Source organism: Cricetulus griseus, chromosome 7, assembly GCF_003668045.3.
Source record: "Cricetulus griseus strain 17A/GY chromosome 7, alternate assembly CriGri-PICRH-1.0, whole genome shotgun sequence".
NCBI classification, from domain to species: Eukaryota; Metazoa; Chordata; class Mammalia; order Rodentia; family Cricetidae; genus Cricetulus; species Cricetulus griseus.
The window spans coordinates 82,785,503-82,800,598 of NC_048600.1; the positions used below are offsets into that span (position 1 = coordinate 82,785,503).

The 15,096-nt window shown below is 46.6% G+C and overlaps 1 protein-coding gene and 1 non-coding gene across 2 annotated transcripts; both read left to right on the top strand.

The window, feature by feature from the left end:
• The first annotated feature begins 1,054 nt into the window (after positions 1–1,054).
• Rpl26 (ribosomal protein L26) lies at positions 1,055–4,681 on the top strand. The gene is made up of 4 exons (XM_027427081.2): positions 1,055–1,209; positions 1,908–2,080; positions 3,204–3,344; positions 4,510–4,681. The coding sequence occupies exons 2-4, from the start codon at positions 1,913–1,915 to the stop codon at positions 4,636–4,638; spliced, it is 438 nt and encodes a 145-aa protein (XP_027282882.1). The 5' UTR covers positions 1,055–1,209; positions 1,908–1,912; the 3' UTR covers positions 4,639–4,681.
• A 5,555-nt stretch (positions 4,682–10,236) lies between these two features.
• Positions 10,237–10,343, top strand: LOC113832630. The gene has a single exon (XR_003487394.1). It is a non-coding gene; the product is annotated as a U6 spliceosomal RNA (small nuclear RNA).
• Positions 10,344–15,096: the final 4,753 nt, after the last annotated feature.

Below are 15,096 nucleotides of genomic sequence, written 5' to 3' on the forward strand. Positions count from 1 at the left end.
GGGAGCCATATATAATTTCCGGGGCGGGCGGAGGGGGTGGGGGCGTTGCTGAAGAGCCAGCTTCATGAGTTCTGCTGTTAGTCACTGGTCCTGCGTTTCCTTGCACGTTCCTCTCACTACTCTGTGGCTCACTAATCTGTACACCTTGAGGATAGCTCACCGGCATTAGCACAACGAAGGGCGTAGAAGAAAGTGTGCTCCGCATTCAGTAAGCTCCCCGTGTCTTATGAAACATTTGCCTCCTGTCAGTATGACACCTATGTGATTCATTCAACAGAAACCGATGCCTCGGAATTCATTTGCAAGGAAGCGGACCCCCTTGCACTGTCTCCATCAGATCTGGGACTGAGAGCAGGCGGAAGTGCTTTGTAGTTTTAAAGAGTCGGTGCTGGAGAGATGGCTTAGTGGTTAAGAGCAATGCTCTTCCAGAGGACCCGGGTTCTATTCCCAGCACCCACATGGCAGCTCATACCTGTCTGTAACTCCAGTACCAGGAGATCTTGTATCCTTACACCAAAGTACATAAAATAAAGTTAAATCAATATTTTAAAAAAAAAGTACACTAGTCTGCACTGACAGTCCTCCCATGACTGTTCCCTTAAGCGTGATCGGAACCAGCACCTTGGCATCACCCAGGTGGGGGACGATCACCATCTCGGAGAAAGTCTGAGAGCAGTCAGAACCTTGCACCCAGATATGGGGCGGGTCGGCTGGAGTTCTAATTATAAGGACTAACTCCTTTGCCAAGCCCACGCGTTTGGGGTGGTGAGCGCCGGCCGAGTCACCTAGGTAACCGTCTGGCCAAGGTCCCAGAGCCACTTGGCGGCCAAATAGGACTTGCGCTCTCCCGGTTGGGGGACGTCCGGCGCCCAGGAATGGGAGGGTGGGTCGCCCGGGTCTTCCACTATCTTCTCCATCTTCCCGGCCTGCGGACGCTAAGCTGACCTCTCCCTCCCCTGTGCACTGCCTTCCCCCCAGAGGATTCAGCCGAGCATCCACGCCTCCGGCGGATGACGCCGGGACCCACTCGCAGTTCCCCCTCCGAGCCGCTAGGGGACGCTGACCGTCCATTCCTAGTTTCCTCCTCTCGCTCTCAACCTCCCTCTCCCTTCTCGTTCCGAGACTCTCGCGAGATCTCTCGTCAACTTACAGAACCGGAAGTCGGGAAGAGACCTCTTTCCTTTTGCGGCCATCGCTGGATCGCAGCCGGTGAGTGTTTCGCGGCTTGTCGCGGGTAATCCGCCGACATCCGTGCCTACGCACCGAGGCTTTCTGTCCCGGGGCCCCGAGACGGCCCTGCTGGCCCCACGCCGACCGGGGAGCCGTGCCGTGCCGGGATGGGATCAGCCAGTTTCCTAGCCCGGGGCCGAGGGCTGGAGAGGGGCGGGGAGCGATTTCGTGGACCCGCTCCCCGGCGCGGGCCGGCGGAGACGGGGTTAATGAAACAGTCCCGAGTCACCGGCTTGTTGGCCCTCCCGCCGGGTGGAAGGGTCTGGGAATGCGAGGGCCACCCTAGTTTCCAGGCTTGTTCGCTTTGGATGGGCAAAATGCAGTCACACTCGAGCCCGTAAATGCGAAGGTAGAAGGCCGACTCCTCCAAAAACTTGGGCTCTGTTGGAGAAGCTGAGTTGTCGGCATGCTTTGTCCTGCTGCTGGAGGTTTTGTGAAGTTGGACCCTCACGAGGTAGCCGAGGTCTAAGACAACTACGCGCTGATGGCATTTCCCACCCCCCCCCCCCAAAAAAAAAACCACCTTGTAAAGCCAAGACTTAGAGGTGACGGGGTCTGGTGGAGTAGGCGCCCAATGTGACGTCTTGCAGTGAACGGTTTTGTGCTTTCGAAAGAAAATGAATTGTTGCTGTTTGGGGCACTCGTTGAGACATTAACGGGTCGTTTTTCTTGTAAAGCCAAAATGAAGTTCAATCCCTTCGTGACTTCTGACCGAAGCAAGAACCGCAAACGGCATTTCAATGCACCTTCTCACATCCGGAGGAAGATCATGTCTTCCCCTCTTTCCAAAGAGCTGAGACAGAAGTACAATGTTCGATCTATGCCCATTCGAAAGGATGATGAAGTTCAGGTATGTGTCTGTGCTTGGTGGGTTCTAATAGACCTTTCCGAGTGACCAGAGATGGGGGGCAAATGCGACAGTTGTCTTTACTAGCCAGTCCCCCGCTATCTCCTCGGTGACAAAAAGTGTAAGGCCACGAGAATAATTCCCATATGGATTCCCTCCCTGTCTTTCATTTACTCGTGCCTGCACTCCGTGCTTGGAAGAGTTGCTTTGAGTCAAATAGAAGAACTAAGAAGCAGCTTTTTTTTGTGTGTGTGTGTCCACCTCGAATCTTACTGTAACTGTTTTGGCAGCTGTGTGGGGTTCTATCCTTTGGTAAATTGGAGAGAGAGTTTTTGTGTCATTTGCAACTAGTGATTGGTAAATTCTGGCAGTTCCTAAAACACCTTACACCTGTGAGGTTAATGGCCATTTAAATAAAATGAAACAGGTTTCCTGATAGGGTCAGTACTGATGAAAAACAACCATGGATCTATGCTTTGGTGATTCTAGACTTACCAGTAGATCTTGGAAATAGTCCTGACTGCTTGTGCAAAAAGCCAGAGTGGGCTGTTATCATTCAACAAGCCTACCTTGGCTAAATTCTTTCAAGAGTAGGTTTTATTTAGGGTTGGAGATTTAGTTGATAGTGTTTTCCTAGTCTGAAATTTCTGGATTTGAACTCTTAACTCCCCACACCCCCCAAAAAGGAAAGTAGATCTGTTAAAGGTGATCAGTATAGCCAGACCTGGTGGCGCATGCCTTTAATCCCAGCACTTGGGAGGCAGAGTCAAACAGATCTTTGAATTTGTGACCAGCCTGGTCTACAGAAAGAGTTCCAAGACAGCCAGGGAGGGCTTCACAAAGAAACCTTATCCCAAAAGAGCAAATGAAGCCGGGCGTTGGTGGCGCACGCCTTTAATCCCAGCACTCGGGAGGCAGAGGTAGGTGGAACTCTGAGTTCGAGACCAGCCTGGTCTACAAGAGCTAGTTCCAGGACAGCCTCCAAAACCACAGAGAAACCCTGTCTCAGAAAAAAAAAAAAAACAAAAACAAAGAGCAAAAGAAAAAATGCACAAATGGTTCAGATGCTCTGATTTACACCGTGAAGTTCTTGCCCTTTATCATACGTTTTTAAATTTGCATTCAGGTTGTCCGAGGACACTACAAAGGCCAGCAGATTGGCAAAGTGGTCCAGGTGTATAGGAAGAAATACGTCATCTACATTGAACGAGTGCAGCGAGAAAAAGCTAATGGCACAACGGTCCATGTGGGCATCCACCCCAGCAAGGTGGGTATTTTTGAGATAAGGAAACCACAGCACTTGGGATTGCTTATTTGTGGGGCTCCCTAGGAGTGGTCCCTGTACTAAGGATGCTAGGAATGTGTCCAAGGCAATGTTGTATTTTTGAAAGTTGGGATCACTGAGGCCTTCTGAAATCAATGTCCTTAAAGTCTGAGAAATGGAGTAACCACCTTCTCATGGCGTGAGTGAGCGTCAACCCTGGTTTCACATGTTCAATAAAATTGAGCAATAGGCCCATTTATAACACCCTTATGAAGTGGGTTGGAAACCACTGGTGTTGGAAAGCAACCTCAAGCTGAGGTTGTAATCACACAGACTAGCTATGGCTAAGCCAAAATAAAACATCCCATAATAGATACTTGTCCAAGCTTTCGTGTCATTGATTGTTTAATGTATGGTTAATATATAGAGTGACTGTTTAGTGCTGAGTTTTAGGGCTTATGTTGAGTTAGTGCTAAAGATGTAATTTTCAAACTATAGAAACTCAAAGACTTACATGTCAGTATTAAAGTTGCCCTGTTTTTTGTTTTGTTTTGTCTTGTGGGTGTTGCTCTATGCATTAGGTGTGTGCCTGTGGGGGTCAAAGACGTGTGTGTAGGTCTGTTCACCAGCCCAGCACATCACCTTTTGTGAGGTGTCTCTTATCAGCAGGAACAGTCTTGTTTTTAGCATACTCCCAATCATTTTTTGCCTCCCACCTCTAAGCTCAGTTTTCAAGGTTACAAATACAGTGGCCAGTTTTTTTGTTTTGTTTTTTAAGATTTTATACAACATTCTGCCTCCGTGTATGCCTGCACACCAGAAGAGGGCACCAGGTCTCATTACAGATGGTTGTGAGCCACCATGTGGTTGCTGGGAATTGAACTCATGACCTCAGAAGAGCAGTCAGTGCTCTTAACCTCTGAGCCATCTCTCCAGCCCCCCAGTGGCCAGTTTTTTTGTCCTTAATGCAGTGTGTGATAGCTGTTGGTCTTCGGTGGCTTCTCTCTCTACTTTTAGGACTGGATATATAGGCTAATGGTTCCAGCTCCAAATCCAAATGATCGTTTGTAGAACTTTGAAAGGGTTAGGTGAATGAAAATGGGACACGACCTTCAGGTGTTGGGCTTAGGTGATTGCTTAAAGCTTGGGGCTATTTCTTTTTCTGCAGGTGGTTATCACCAGGCTAAAGCTGGACAAAGACCGCAAGAAGATCCTGGAAAGGAAAGCCAAGTCTCGACAAGTAGGAAAGGAGAAGGGCAAATACAAGGAAGAAACGATTGAGAAGATGCAGGAGTAGGGGCCCCTCATACACTGCTTCCATTAAAGACTGTTTAAGTAGTCCTGTCTTGTGTGGTGTTTTCAAAGTACCTTGTTTTCTGTGACTTATTCTGCTGGTCTGTCAAGTATTTGGATTTGGAAAGGACAGCCAGCCACCTTCTCATGTGGCCTGACCCCACTCTGACAAATTCTGTGCAACTTGAGTTGGTCTTGTGTTTCAAACACTTAACTGTGTATTTGTTAGTAGGCCTCAGCATCTTGGGGTTCATATCCTGAGGGAACTTACTGAGCAGGTTTACAGGAATGGCCAGTTGAGAATACTAATGGGCTGGTATCTGAATAAAGGGCTTGTTTTACTGCATTTTACTTTGTGGGGCATATATGGAGGTCAGAGGACAAATTTTGAAGAGTTCTCCCATCTGGTGAGTTCAAGAGGTGGTCAGGTTTGGAGGTATGTAAATGAGTAGTATGAGAGTCCAAAATTGGGGGGGGGGACATGAATGACAAGGTTGAGAGCCACTGTGCTGGGAACCGCAATCACCTCTGCCAGACTCCACTTAACCAGTACACACTTACAGACTGTCCAAAAAGGGCCTGTACCCCAAAGCTGTTGGCGGAGTGAATTCCCACAATGGAGGTGGATGCCATCTCTCACAGGGCCTAAACTATACTGGAAAACAAGATTCTGGCTATTTTATCTGCACCACATCCTGCAATGGCCAGAAGAGGGCATGAGATCCCATTGAGCCAGATTGTGAATTCCCAGAACTGAACTTCATTTACTCTGAAGGAGTAGCTGGCATTCTTATCCCCTAAGTCATTACCCAACCCTGGAAAAACTTGTCTGGCTTAAGTAGACAAGAGTAGTTCCTGTGATTTAACTACACTGAGAACTTAATTTATTTTCCTGTAGTGTTGGGTCAGTGCTGTTAAATGAATACCCGGCAAACCTTTGGGCTGCTATATGAAATAACATGTTTAAATAGCAAGCAGCAGTCAGTACATCAGAAATCCCAGCTGAGCTGGAGGTAAAAGACATGGTTCTTGAATTAATTCGTGTGCCCTGCAATGGGCAGCTCTGTCATCATTGCGAGGGGTGCTTGGTTGGGAATCTTGAGTAATAATGACATGGACAGTGGAATCTGAGTAGTTTGCAGCAGAGGTTGGCAGGATCCAGCAGTGAGATGGCTGCTTCCCAGGAGCAAATTCCCAAGCCCTGCTTCACCTGCATTTGAAAGCCAGCAGCCTTGGCCAGGCATGGTTGCCCATGTCTTTAATCCCAGCACTGGGGAGGCAGAGGCAGGCAGATCTGAATTGAAGATCAACCTAGCCTACAAAATAAGTTCCAGGGAAGCTACACAGAAACCCTGTCCTGGAAACCCAAAAGTAAAGCTGGCAGCCTAGTGCCCTGAGTCAGGTGGGTTAGCACAAGGAGAGAGCCCAAACCCAATATGGAATACACAGGCTCCAGAATGGAGGTGGGGTCATACAGAGACCTCAGGAATAAGCTGGGTTCTTTACAGGATAGTACGTGCTTTTTCGAAGCTTAGTTGTGAGGAATGCTAGCATTTCCCCAATTTGAGATAGGGTTTTACTATGTATCTCTGGCTGTCCTGGTACTATGTAGACCAGGCCTCCTCAAACTGAGATCTACCGTGCCTGACTGCATTTTTCCTTTTTTTTTCTTGTTTTGTTTTGTTTTGGTTTTTGTTTTTTCAAGACAGCATTTTCTCAGTGTAACAGTACTGGCTGTCCCAGATCTCGCTCTGTAGCCCAGGCTGGCCTCAAACTCACAGAGATCCACCTGCCTCTGCCTCCCAAATGCTGGGATTAAAGGTGTGTGCCACCACAGCCTAGCTACATTTTCTCATTTTTGTAAGAAAACAAGCCCGAGTAGCTTCACCCTAGTCACATAGTAAGCGGGGAAGGGCAGTCAGGAAGGGAATTCTCAAGTGTGATCATGGCTGCATTGCCAATTACCAATTTTTTTAAGCTATGCTTTGACCATAACTTGAACACCTGTGCTCAGTGCCATATAGCCAAGAGGAGATGCAGGTGATGAGAATCCTTGGCCTCAACCTGTAGGGTGTTAGGCATCTTCGCCAGCTGAGGGCTGTTCAGTGGAGGACAGGTGGTGGTGAGCTGGAGTTCTTTGTGCATGAGGAAGGGGCTGATCTGAAAGCTCTGGGATGACATTCCAAGTCAGGGAGAGCCAAAGCCAAACATGTGATGAGTGAGTGAATAAGATTTAAGGACAGCTCTTTGGTTGCCTGCCTACCCCACCAGCACAGATCACTCAGGAAAGCTGACTTACTAGGGCCTCAACGCATCAGCGTGTTGTGTTGCATAAGAAAACCTGCTGAGGGCCAGGTGGTGGTGGCACCCGCCTTTAATCCCAGCACTCGGGAGGCAGAAGCAGGTGGATCTCTGTGAGTTGAGACCAGCCTGGTCTACAAGAGCTAGTTCCAGGACAGCCTCCAAAGCCACAGAGAAACCCTGTCTTGAAAAAAAAAACAAAAAAACAAAACAAAAACAAAACATGCTGAGGGCCAGGCAGTGATGTTTGTACACACCTTCAATCCCAGCACTTGGGAGGCAGAGGCAAGTGGATCTCTTGTGATTTCAAGGCCACCCTGGTCTACATAGTGAGTCCCAGACAGCCAGAGCTGTTACATAGAAAAATCCTGTCTTAAAATGAAAGAAAACATATTGAAAACCCTAGGGCTGGAGCTTAGTTATAAGGGTTTGTGATATAAGCACTTGGAGCTGAGTTCAGGTCCCCAGTACACATGTAAAATTTGGGCATAGGGGCTAGAAAGATGGCTCAGCATGGTAAGAACACTTGCTGCCCTCTGCAGAGGACCCAGCTTCGGTGAGCAGCACCACACGACTGCTCACAACTATCTGAACTCCAGCTTCTAAGGTATCCTGATGTCATCCTCTGTCCTCTATGGGCACATAGTACACTTGCATGCAGGCAGGCAAAATACTCACATATATAAAAACAACAGGAAAAACCACATTGGAGGCTGGAGAGTTGGCCCAACAGCTGAAAGCACGCATATAATGCTCTTGCAGAGGACCTGAGTTCAGTTCCCAGCACCCACATTCAGTAGCTCCCAGCCTTCTTAACTCAAGAGAGACTATGTGTGTCCTCATAGTGACATGCAGAAAGAATCGTGTGTTCTGCTTGAAACATTTTAAAATGAAGGTCAGAATTGGCTGGACCTTGGCTTGAGTCTGCCTCTCATGTACACCTCAAGAACATAAAACCATGTTGTATTCTTGGCACAGGCAGTGCATTCCAGGAAGTGATTGATCGTCATGGAAACAACAGGTCTCTGGAGCAAAACAAAAGTTGGCTTCAGATCACTGCTCCGTCAGAGAAGAACAGGGGAAAGCTAGTGTAGGTCACAGAATCAGGATGACTGTGATCTAGACACAGTAGAGACTGCCTCAGTCTCAAGGCCTAGACAAAGGAAGGTTTGGAGAGTTGGATGAATAAATGATTCTGCAAGCCAAGTATGGTGGCACACACCTTTAATCCCGGCACTTGGGAGGCAGAGGCAGCCAGACTGGTCTACAGAATGAGTTCCAGGACAGCCAGGGATACACAGAGAAACCCTGTCTCAAAAAAAAACAAAAATAAAATAAGTGATTCTGGCCGGGTGTTGATGACTCACACCTTTAATCCCAGCACTCGGGAGGCAGAGGCGGGTGGATCTCTGTGAGTTCGAGGCCAGCCTGGTCTCCAGAGCAATTGCCAGGATAGGCTCCAAAGCTACACAGAGAAACCCTGTCTCGAAAAAAAAAAAAAAAAAATGATTCTGCAGAGATGCACACAGGGAAGAAAGAAGGGCTTACGGCCCTTTATTCTTCACCTCTGTCTCCCTGCATGTTCCAGAGCCCACTTAAAGCTACTCTGATCGTCCTTTTTATTTTATTTTTTAAGATTTTATTTATTTATTTATTTATTTATTATGTATACAACATCTGCACACCAGAAGAGGGCACCAGATCTCATAACGGTTGGTTGTGAGCCACCATGTGGTTGCTGGGAATTGAACTCAGGACCCTTGGAAGAGCAGTTGGTGCTCTTAACCTCTGAGCCATCTCTCCAGCCCCATCCTTTTTATTTTTTTTATTTTTTATTTATTTATTTATTTATTTATTTTTTTGGTTTTTCGAGACAGGGTTTCTCTGTGTAGCTTTGGAGCCTATCCTGGCACTCACTCTGGAGATCAGACTGGCCTCGAACTCAGAGTTCATGCTGGGTCCCTCCTCTTAGGGGACAGTAACAGTCTACCTCAAAGAGGTGTCACAAATATAAAGGGACTTAACCCACCAACAGTGGTAGATCTTACTACCTTCTTTGAAGAGTTGGAGACTTCTGTTTTTTGTTTTTGTTTTTGATTTTTTGTTTTTGACACAGGGTTTCTTTGAAGACAAGTGGTCCTGACTTGTCCTGGAACTCATTCTGTTATTTTTGCGGGGGTGGGAGGGTGGGAGGGATTAGTCTTGGGGGGATAGTTTCGAGGCGGAGTTTCTCTATGGCTTTGGAGGCTGTCCTGGAACTAGCTCTAGTAGACCAGGCTGGTCTCAAATTCAACAGAGATCTGCCTGCCTCTGCCTCCCAAATGCTGGGATTAAAGGTGTGTGCCATCACCGACAACATCGGGCCTTTACCATTACATTTATTTATTTATTTATTTTTGGTTTTTCGAGACAGGGTTTCTCTGTGTAGCTTTGGAGCCTATCCTGGCACTCGCTCTGGAGACCAGGCTGGCCTCGAACTCACAGAGATCCGCCTGTCTCTGCCTCCCGAGTGCTGGGATTAAAGGTGTGCGCCACCAACGCCCGGCTACCATTACTTTTAAAAAGATTTATGTGTAGGGATGTTTTGTCTATGTATATGTGCACTATACATGCCCGGTGCCTGTGGAGGCCAAAAGAGGTTTCTAGATCCTCTAGAACTGGAGTTATAGATGGTTGTGAGGCACCATGAGCTCTTAACTGCTGAGCAATCTCTCCAGCCCCTGCCATTACCTTTTTGCGTATCAAAGGAAGCTGCATTATTTTTAGATAGGAAAGGACATCATTTCCCAGCTTGTTTTAGGGTCCAAAGTCTTGTTCTGGCCTGGCCAGCAGCTCACATTCCATTCTCCTTCCAAGACAATGTCCTTTGTAATAATCTAGCAGGATGTAGAAGCCTAATTTACTAAAACTATTACACCCCCTCCCTCCTGGTTGCTTGGCAGCCCTGGTGACATCACCACCACCTGCATGGGTGGCTGAGGGGTGCTGTGTGCCACAGCACTACTTTCTTTCCCAGGAGGTTTGCAGATGCGGATGTCTCTCTCCCTGTCTTCATGCTGGCAGTGCAGAGAGGCAAGCGGATCCTCCACCACAAACAGCCTTGGCTGTATTAGCGTATCTCACTGTAGAGATCACCCACTGGTGCGCCATGGGCTCTTCTCGGCTAGAAATATATTTTGTCCTCATGACTTTGTTTTTCAAAAGGTTTACTGTTGTGCTAGGCATGATGGTGTACACCCGGCATGTAGGAGGCGTGAGGTTCAAACGGATTTCAACTACTTGAAAGTTTCAAAAGACTGAGATGCTTACGTCAGCAGCACACATACTACAGATGGAATGATACAGAAAAGATGAGTGTGGTCCCTGTGCAATGATGACCCATAAATTCATAAAGCATTCTAAAGTTTTCATTTTAATCTTTTAATATTTATTTTACGGATATGAGAGTTTTGTCTATATGTATGCATGTATGTGCATGGTGCCCAAGGAGGCCAGAAGAGGGCAACCAAACTCTAGTCCTCTGCCAGAGCAGCCAGTGCTCTTAACCACCCAGGCAGCCCAGCTTATGTTACTATTATTTTTTAAATGTATGCAACATTCTGCTTCCATGTATATCTACACACCAGATCTCATAACGGATGGTTGTGAGCCACCATGTGGTTGCTGGGAATTGAACTCAGGACCTCTGGAAGAGCAGCCGGTGCTCTTGAACTCAGGACCTCTGGAAGAGCAGCCGGTGCTCTTAACCTCTGAGCCATCTCTCCAGACCATGTTATTTTTATCATGAATGGAATCTGCTTTTCTGCAGTTCGTGGGGGAAGAATATTTTCCTCTCAAATTTCTCAGGTCCAGTTGTCAGTAGTTCCTTGATATTAAGAATTAGGATGTCCTGAGCTGGCACTGAGGAAAACCAGCAGAGGAGGCACCTGGGAAGCCCAGACTCCCACTGTTGCTCCCAAATGATTTTGCACGGTTTCTGGTCACGAGTGCAGCAACTAGTTAGAGCACGCCATGCCAATGGTTAGGGCCAATAACTGAGTGATAGTCACCTCTGCACACCTACTGGCACCTACATGGTGACTCTCTAGCCAACCCCCCCATATTTATTTATTTACTTACTTATTGTTGAGGCAAGGTCTTTGTAATCCTGGCTGTACTGGAACTTGCTGTGTAGACCAGGTTATTCTCAAACTCAACTCACAAAAATCTGCCTCTTGAGTGCTGGGATTTTTAAAGACAGGTGCTACCTTACATGTCTGGCTTTGTTTTGTTTTTTTTTTGTTTGTTTGTTTGTTTTTGTAGTTGTTGCTTTTGTTTTTCAAGACAGGGATTGAGGTTGGAGAGATGGCTCAGTGGTTAAGAGCACTTGCTGATCTTTCAGAGGATCTGAGTTCAATTCCCAGCACCCACATGGCAGCTCACAACTATCTATAACTTCAGTTCTAGGGGAGCCAACACCCTCACACAGACATACATGCAGGCAAAACACCAATGCACATTTTTTAAAAAAGAGAAGAAAGACAGGGTTTCTCTGTGTAGCCTTGGCTGTCCTGGAACTCACTATGTAGAAATCTGCCTGCCTCTGCCGAAAGGCAAGTACCACCACCGCAATGTATGATTTACAGATCTTTCCAATGGTTTTGTAAAATTGTATGAAACTTGATTTGAAACCTGAGTTAATTTTAAATACAAAAGCAGGGTGTAGCCCAGTGGTAGATCACCTACCTAGCATTCCAGAGGCCCTGAGTTCCATCAGCACTGCTAAAGGAAAAACAAATACAGGAGCTGGAGAGTTGAGCACACCAGCTGCTCTTCCAGACAGAGGATGTGAGTTCAATTCTCAGCACACATGATCACTCATATAGCACCTGTGACTCCAGGTCCAGGGGTTCTGGTGTTCTCTTCTGGTCTCTGAAGGCGCCAGGCACACACGTGGTGCAGGCAAAACACCCATACACAGAAAGTACATACATACATACATGTATATATGTATGTATGTATGTATGTATCGCCTTCTCAGGACTCTCACTCAAAAAGCTAACTGACGGCAGGGCAAATTTTGCCTGAAATGTTCAGATTTTTGTTCCAAATTTCATTCCGTTGAACTTAAGCTTCTTTTTTCCTTTGCTTTCTTTCTTTTGTTTCTTGTTCCTTTTGTTGTTGTTATCCTGGTGCTAATCTTTGTTTACCCAGGTTCTGGCAAGCTTTTTTTTTTTTCTTTTTTTTTTTTCCAACTCTATAATTAATTACTCCAGATGGCTGAGTCCTTGGAGTTTTCCAAGCAAACAAAGCAGGCAGGAAATGGAAGCTTCCTGAGAACAGCGGCTCCGTGAGTCCGAGAGACGCTTTGCTTTTGGAGCTTGCTTGTCCGCTAAGGTTTCCTTCTGCGCAACCGGCTTCTGATCAGAGGGAAGAGCTGGGCGGATTTTAACCTTACCATTTAAAACTTGGTGCTGATATTCGCCTTCTTCTTTGCAAATCTTTGCTGTTCTGTTTCTTCGGAATGCCTCCACTCCTTCCGCTGACCCGCTGTTCCTCAGAACAACTTTTCTCACGCCGGAACCTTTAGCCTAAGATTGCCTTTTCACTGTTAGGCACTTCCTGCCGTGCTGAAGGCTGTGCGCTTGGCGGATACTCAGCCTTTCCTCTAGGCTTGCACAAATGGCTTGCTTGTGACTTTGGTTGGGCACTCCCGACTGGTGAGGAGACGCCTGGTAGCCTCCCCCAGCACACACCCCGAATCCACTCCACTGTCGTTCTCCGGAGAAATGCCTACTGTAAATGGAGGGACCACAAGAATCTTGGTCAGCACATAACCCAGATCGCCTGAAATTGTGTAACAGCCCTTTAGTCCCAACACACGTCTCTTTGTTTCCAAAGGGGTGAGGAGGGACCACTCTGGATGACTAGACGGTTGCTACTCCTCTTCCTCTCCACACGCAGTTTTGTTTCTTGAAGAGACCCTGAAATCCATCCTCAAAGGTGGTAGATGTGACTTGGCTGGTAGAGTGCTTGCCGCGCATTCACAAATCCTTAAAATTCAACCCCCAGGTTAAAATATAACCCTAGCACTCAGGAGGTAGAGGCAGGAGTATCCGAAGTTCAAGGTCATCTTTAGCTATATAGCTAGTTTGGGCCCAGCAAGGCTACATTGTCAAGGAAGAAAAGGAAGGGAGGAAAAGAAAAGAAATCGCAGCTGATGGGCTTTCTTCTGCTCACTCTCCTGGCAGCCATCCATCCCTCTCTAACCTGTCAGCTTCATTAAGTCAACAATGATAAATGCCAACTCTGTTGTGACAAAGGAAAACCCTGAAGAAACAGGTCACAAAGCAAAGACCCCTGTCTGTAAAGAGGTGCTTATGGAGGGGTCCCCCACAAAGGTCACTTAAGCTGAGTTTTGAAGGATTGTAGTTAACCAATGAACTTTGCTCATTCTGCCTCCTTAGATTTGTGTGTGTGTGTGTGTGTGTGTGTGTGTGTGTGTGTGAGAGAGAGAGAGAGAGAGAGAGAGAGAGAGAGAGAGAGAGAAAGAGAGAGAGAGAGAGAGAGAGAGAGAGAGAGAGAGAGAGAGATGTCCACAGAGGCCAGAAGATCCTCTGGAACTAGAGTTACAGGTGGCTGTGAGCAACCTGATGTGGGTGCTGGTAGCCTGCTTTGTAGCGCATTCTGCCTGCATTGCAGAGGAAATATGCTTGACAAGATCCTGATTGGAGAAAACTGACAGATGTCATTGAGGAGTCAATGTTAACATGCCACATTTAGAAAGATCACCTCTGCGTTCAGTTTGAGGGACCAAGAAGAACACAGCAACATTTCTGTGATATTTCTACCACAAATGCATCATTTGAGTCTTATTATGAAGAAACATGAGATAAACTCAGACATCCTACACAATACCTGGTCTGTATGCATTCCTTACAAAACAACACTTTAATATCCTGAAAGACAAAGACTAAAGAACTGTTCCAATCAAAGTAGGATAAAGAGGTCTGGCAGGAGAGTGCAGAACCTGCTGCACGATCTTCTATTGTTATATGCAGCACAGCGGGACCGCTGGGAAAACCTCAACACTGTCTGGAGATTTTGTAGTGTTGCATCAGAGTTAATGTCCTGACCTCTGGAAAACATGCGCTGTGGTTACATAAGAGCATGGCCTTGTTTTTAGAAAATACTTGTTGAAACATTGAGAGATAGGGGAAAGAGCAGCATGTCTGCAACTTACTCTCAAATGGTACAGGAGAAAAAGAAAGTGTGTGTGTATGTGTATGAGTGTTAAAAAAAGCTGGCAAGAAACAAGCCAAGGCCAGGCATTGGTGGCGCACACCTTTAATCCCAGAACTTGGGAGGCAGAGGCGGGCGGATCTCTGTGAGTTCGAGGCCAGCCTGGTCTCCAGAGAGAGTGCCAGGATAGGCTCCAAAGCTACACAGAGAAACCCTGTCTCGAAAAACAAAAAGAAAAAAAAAAAGAAAGAAAGAAACAAGCCTAGAAAAGACCAGGCATTCATAACTAGAACAAGCTTTATTTGGGAGCTGGGTGGTGGGCTCCCCCAAAAGCCAAAAGAGTCCAGTGAGCCAAAAGAGTGAAACATCACACTACAATGCCCTTCTCAACAAAGAACCCCAAAGCGGAACCATAAAGGTAACAGGCTTAAACAGCACTGTCAACAAACTTAGCCTGACTGACATGTCCACAGTGTGTTATCTGATATCTGCAGAATATACTTTCTAAGTATAGTAAGACTCGTTGAGGTAAACCATATGCTGGGCCATAAAGCAATTCTCGATAGAAGAGTTAATAGCACACAATTGTGATGGGGCAAAGCCTGTTCCATTTTGTTTCAGCTGGAGCCATCTTTGATTTAAACTAAAGCTAACACCCACTCCTTTTTTTCTGCACGATGAGAAGTCCCATGGAAAAGCACCCAGTCCTGTTCTAGAAACTTGGGGTTGAAATGCCCCAGCTAATTGCATGTTTTTGGCTTCTGTTAAACAGCTTCCTTGCTTGATTTCCTCCTGCAACTGCTAATGAGCTCCCTGTAAAATGCATGAGGCTGCTCTGTGAGCAGTGTTTCTCTCCAGGAAATTTGGCTGTTAGCCCAACCAAACCCTATGCATAGGTTTTTGTTTTTGTTTTTTTATTTTGTTTTTTTGTTTGTTTGTT

Bases quoted from the DNA above. Each gene is read 5' to 3' on its own strand.
- Rpl26 (XM_027427081.2), top strand. From the start codon at position 1,913: ATGAAGTTCAATCCCTTCGTGACTTCTGACCGAAGCAAGAACCGCAAA. The intron at 2,081-3,203 runs GTATGTGTCTGT...ATTTGCATTCAG, and splicing joins GAAAGGATGATGAAGTTCAG to GTTGTCCGAGGACACTACAA. The intron at 3,345-4,509 runs GTGGGTATTTTT...CTTTTTCTGCAG, and splicing joins TGGGCATCCACCCCAGCAAG to GTGGTTATCACCAGGCTAAA.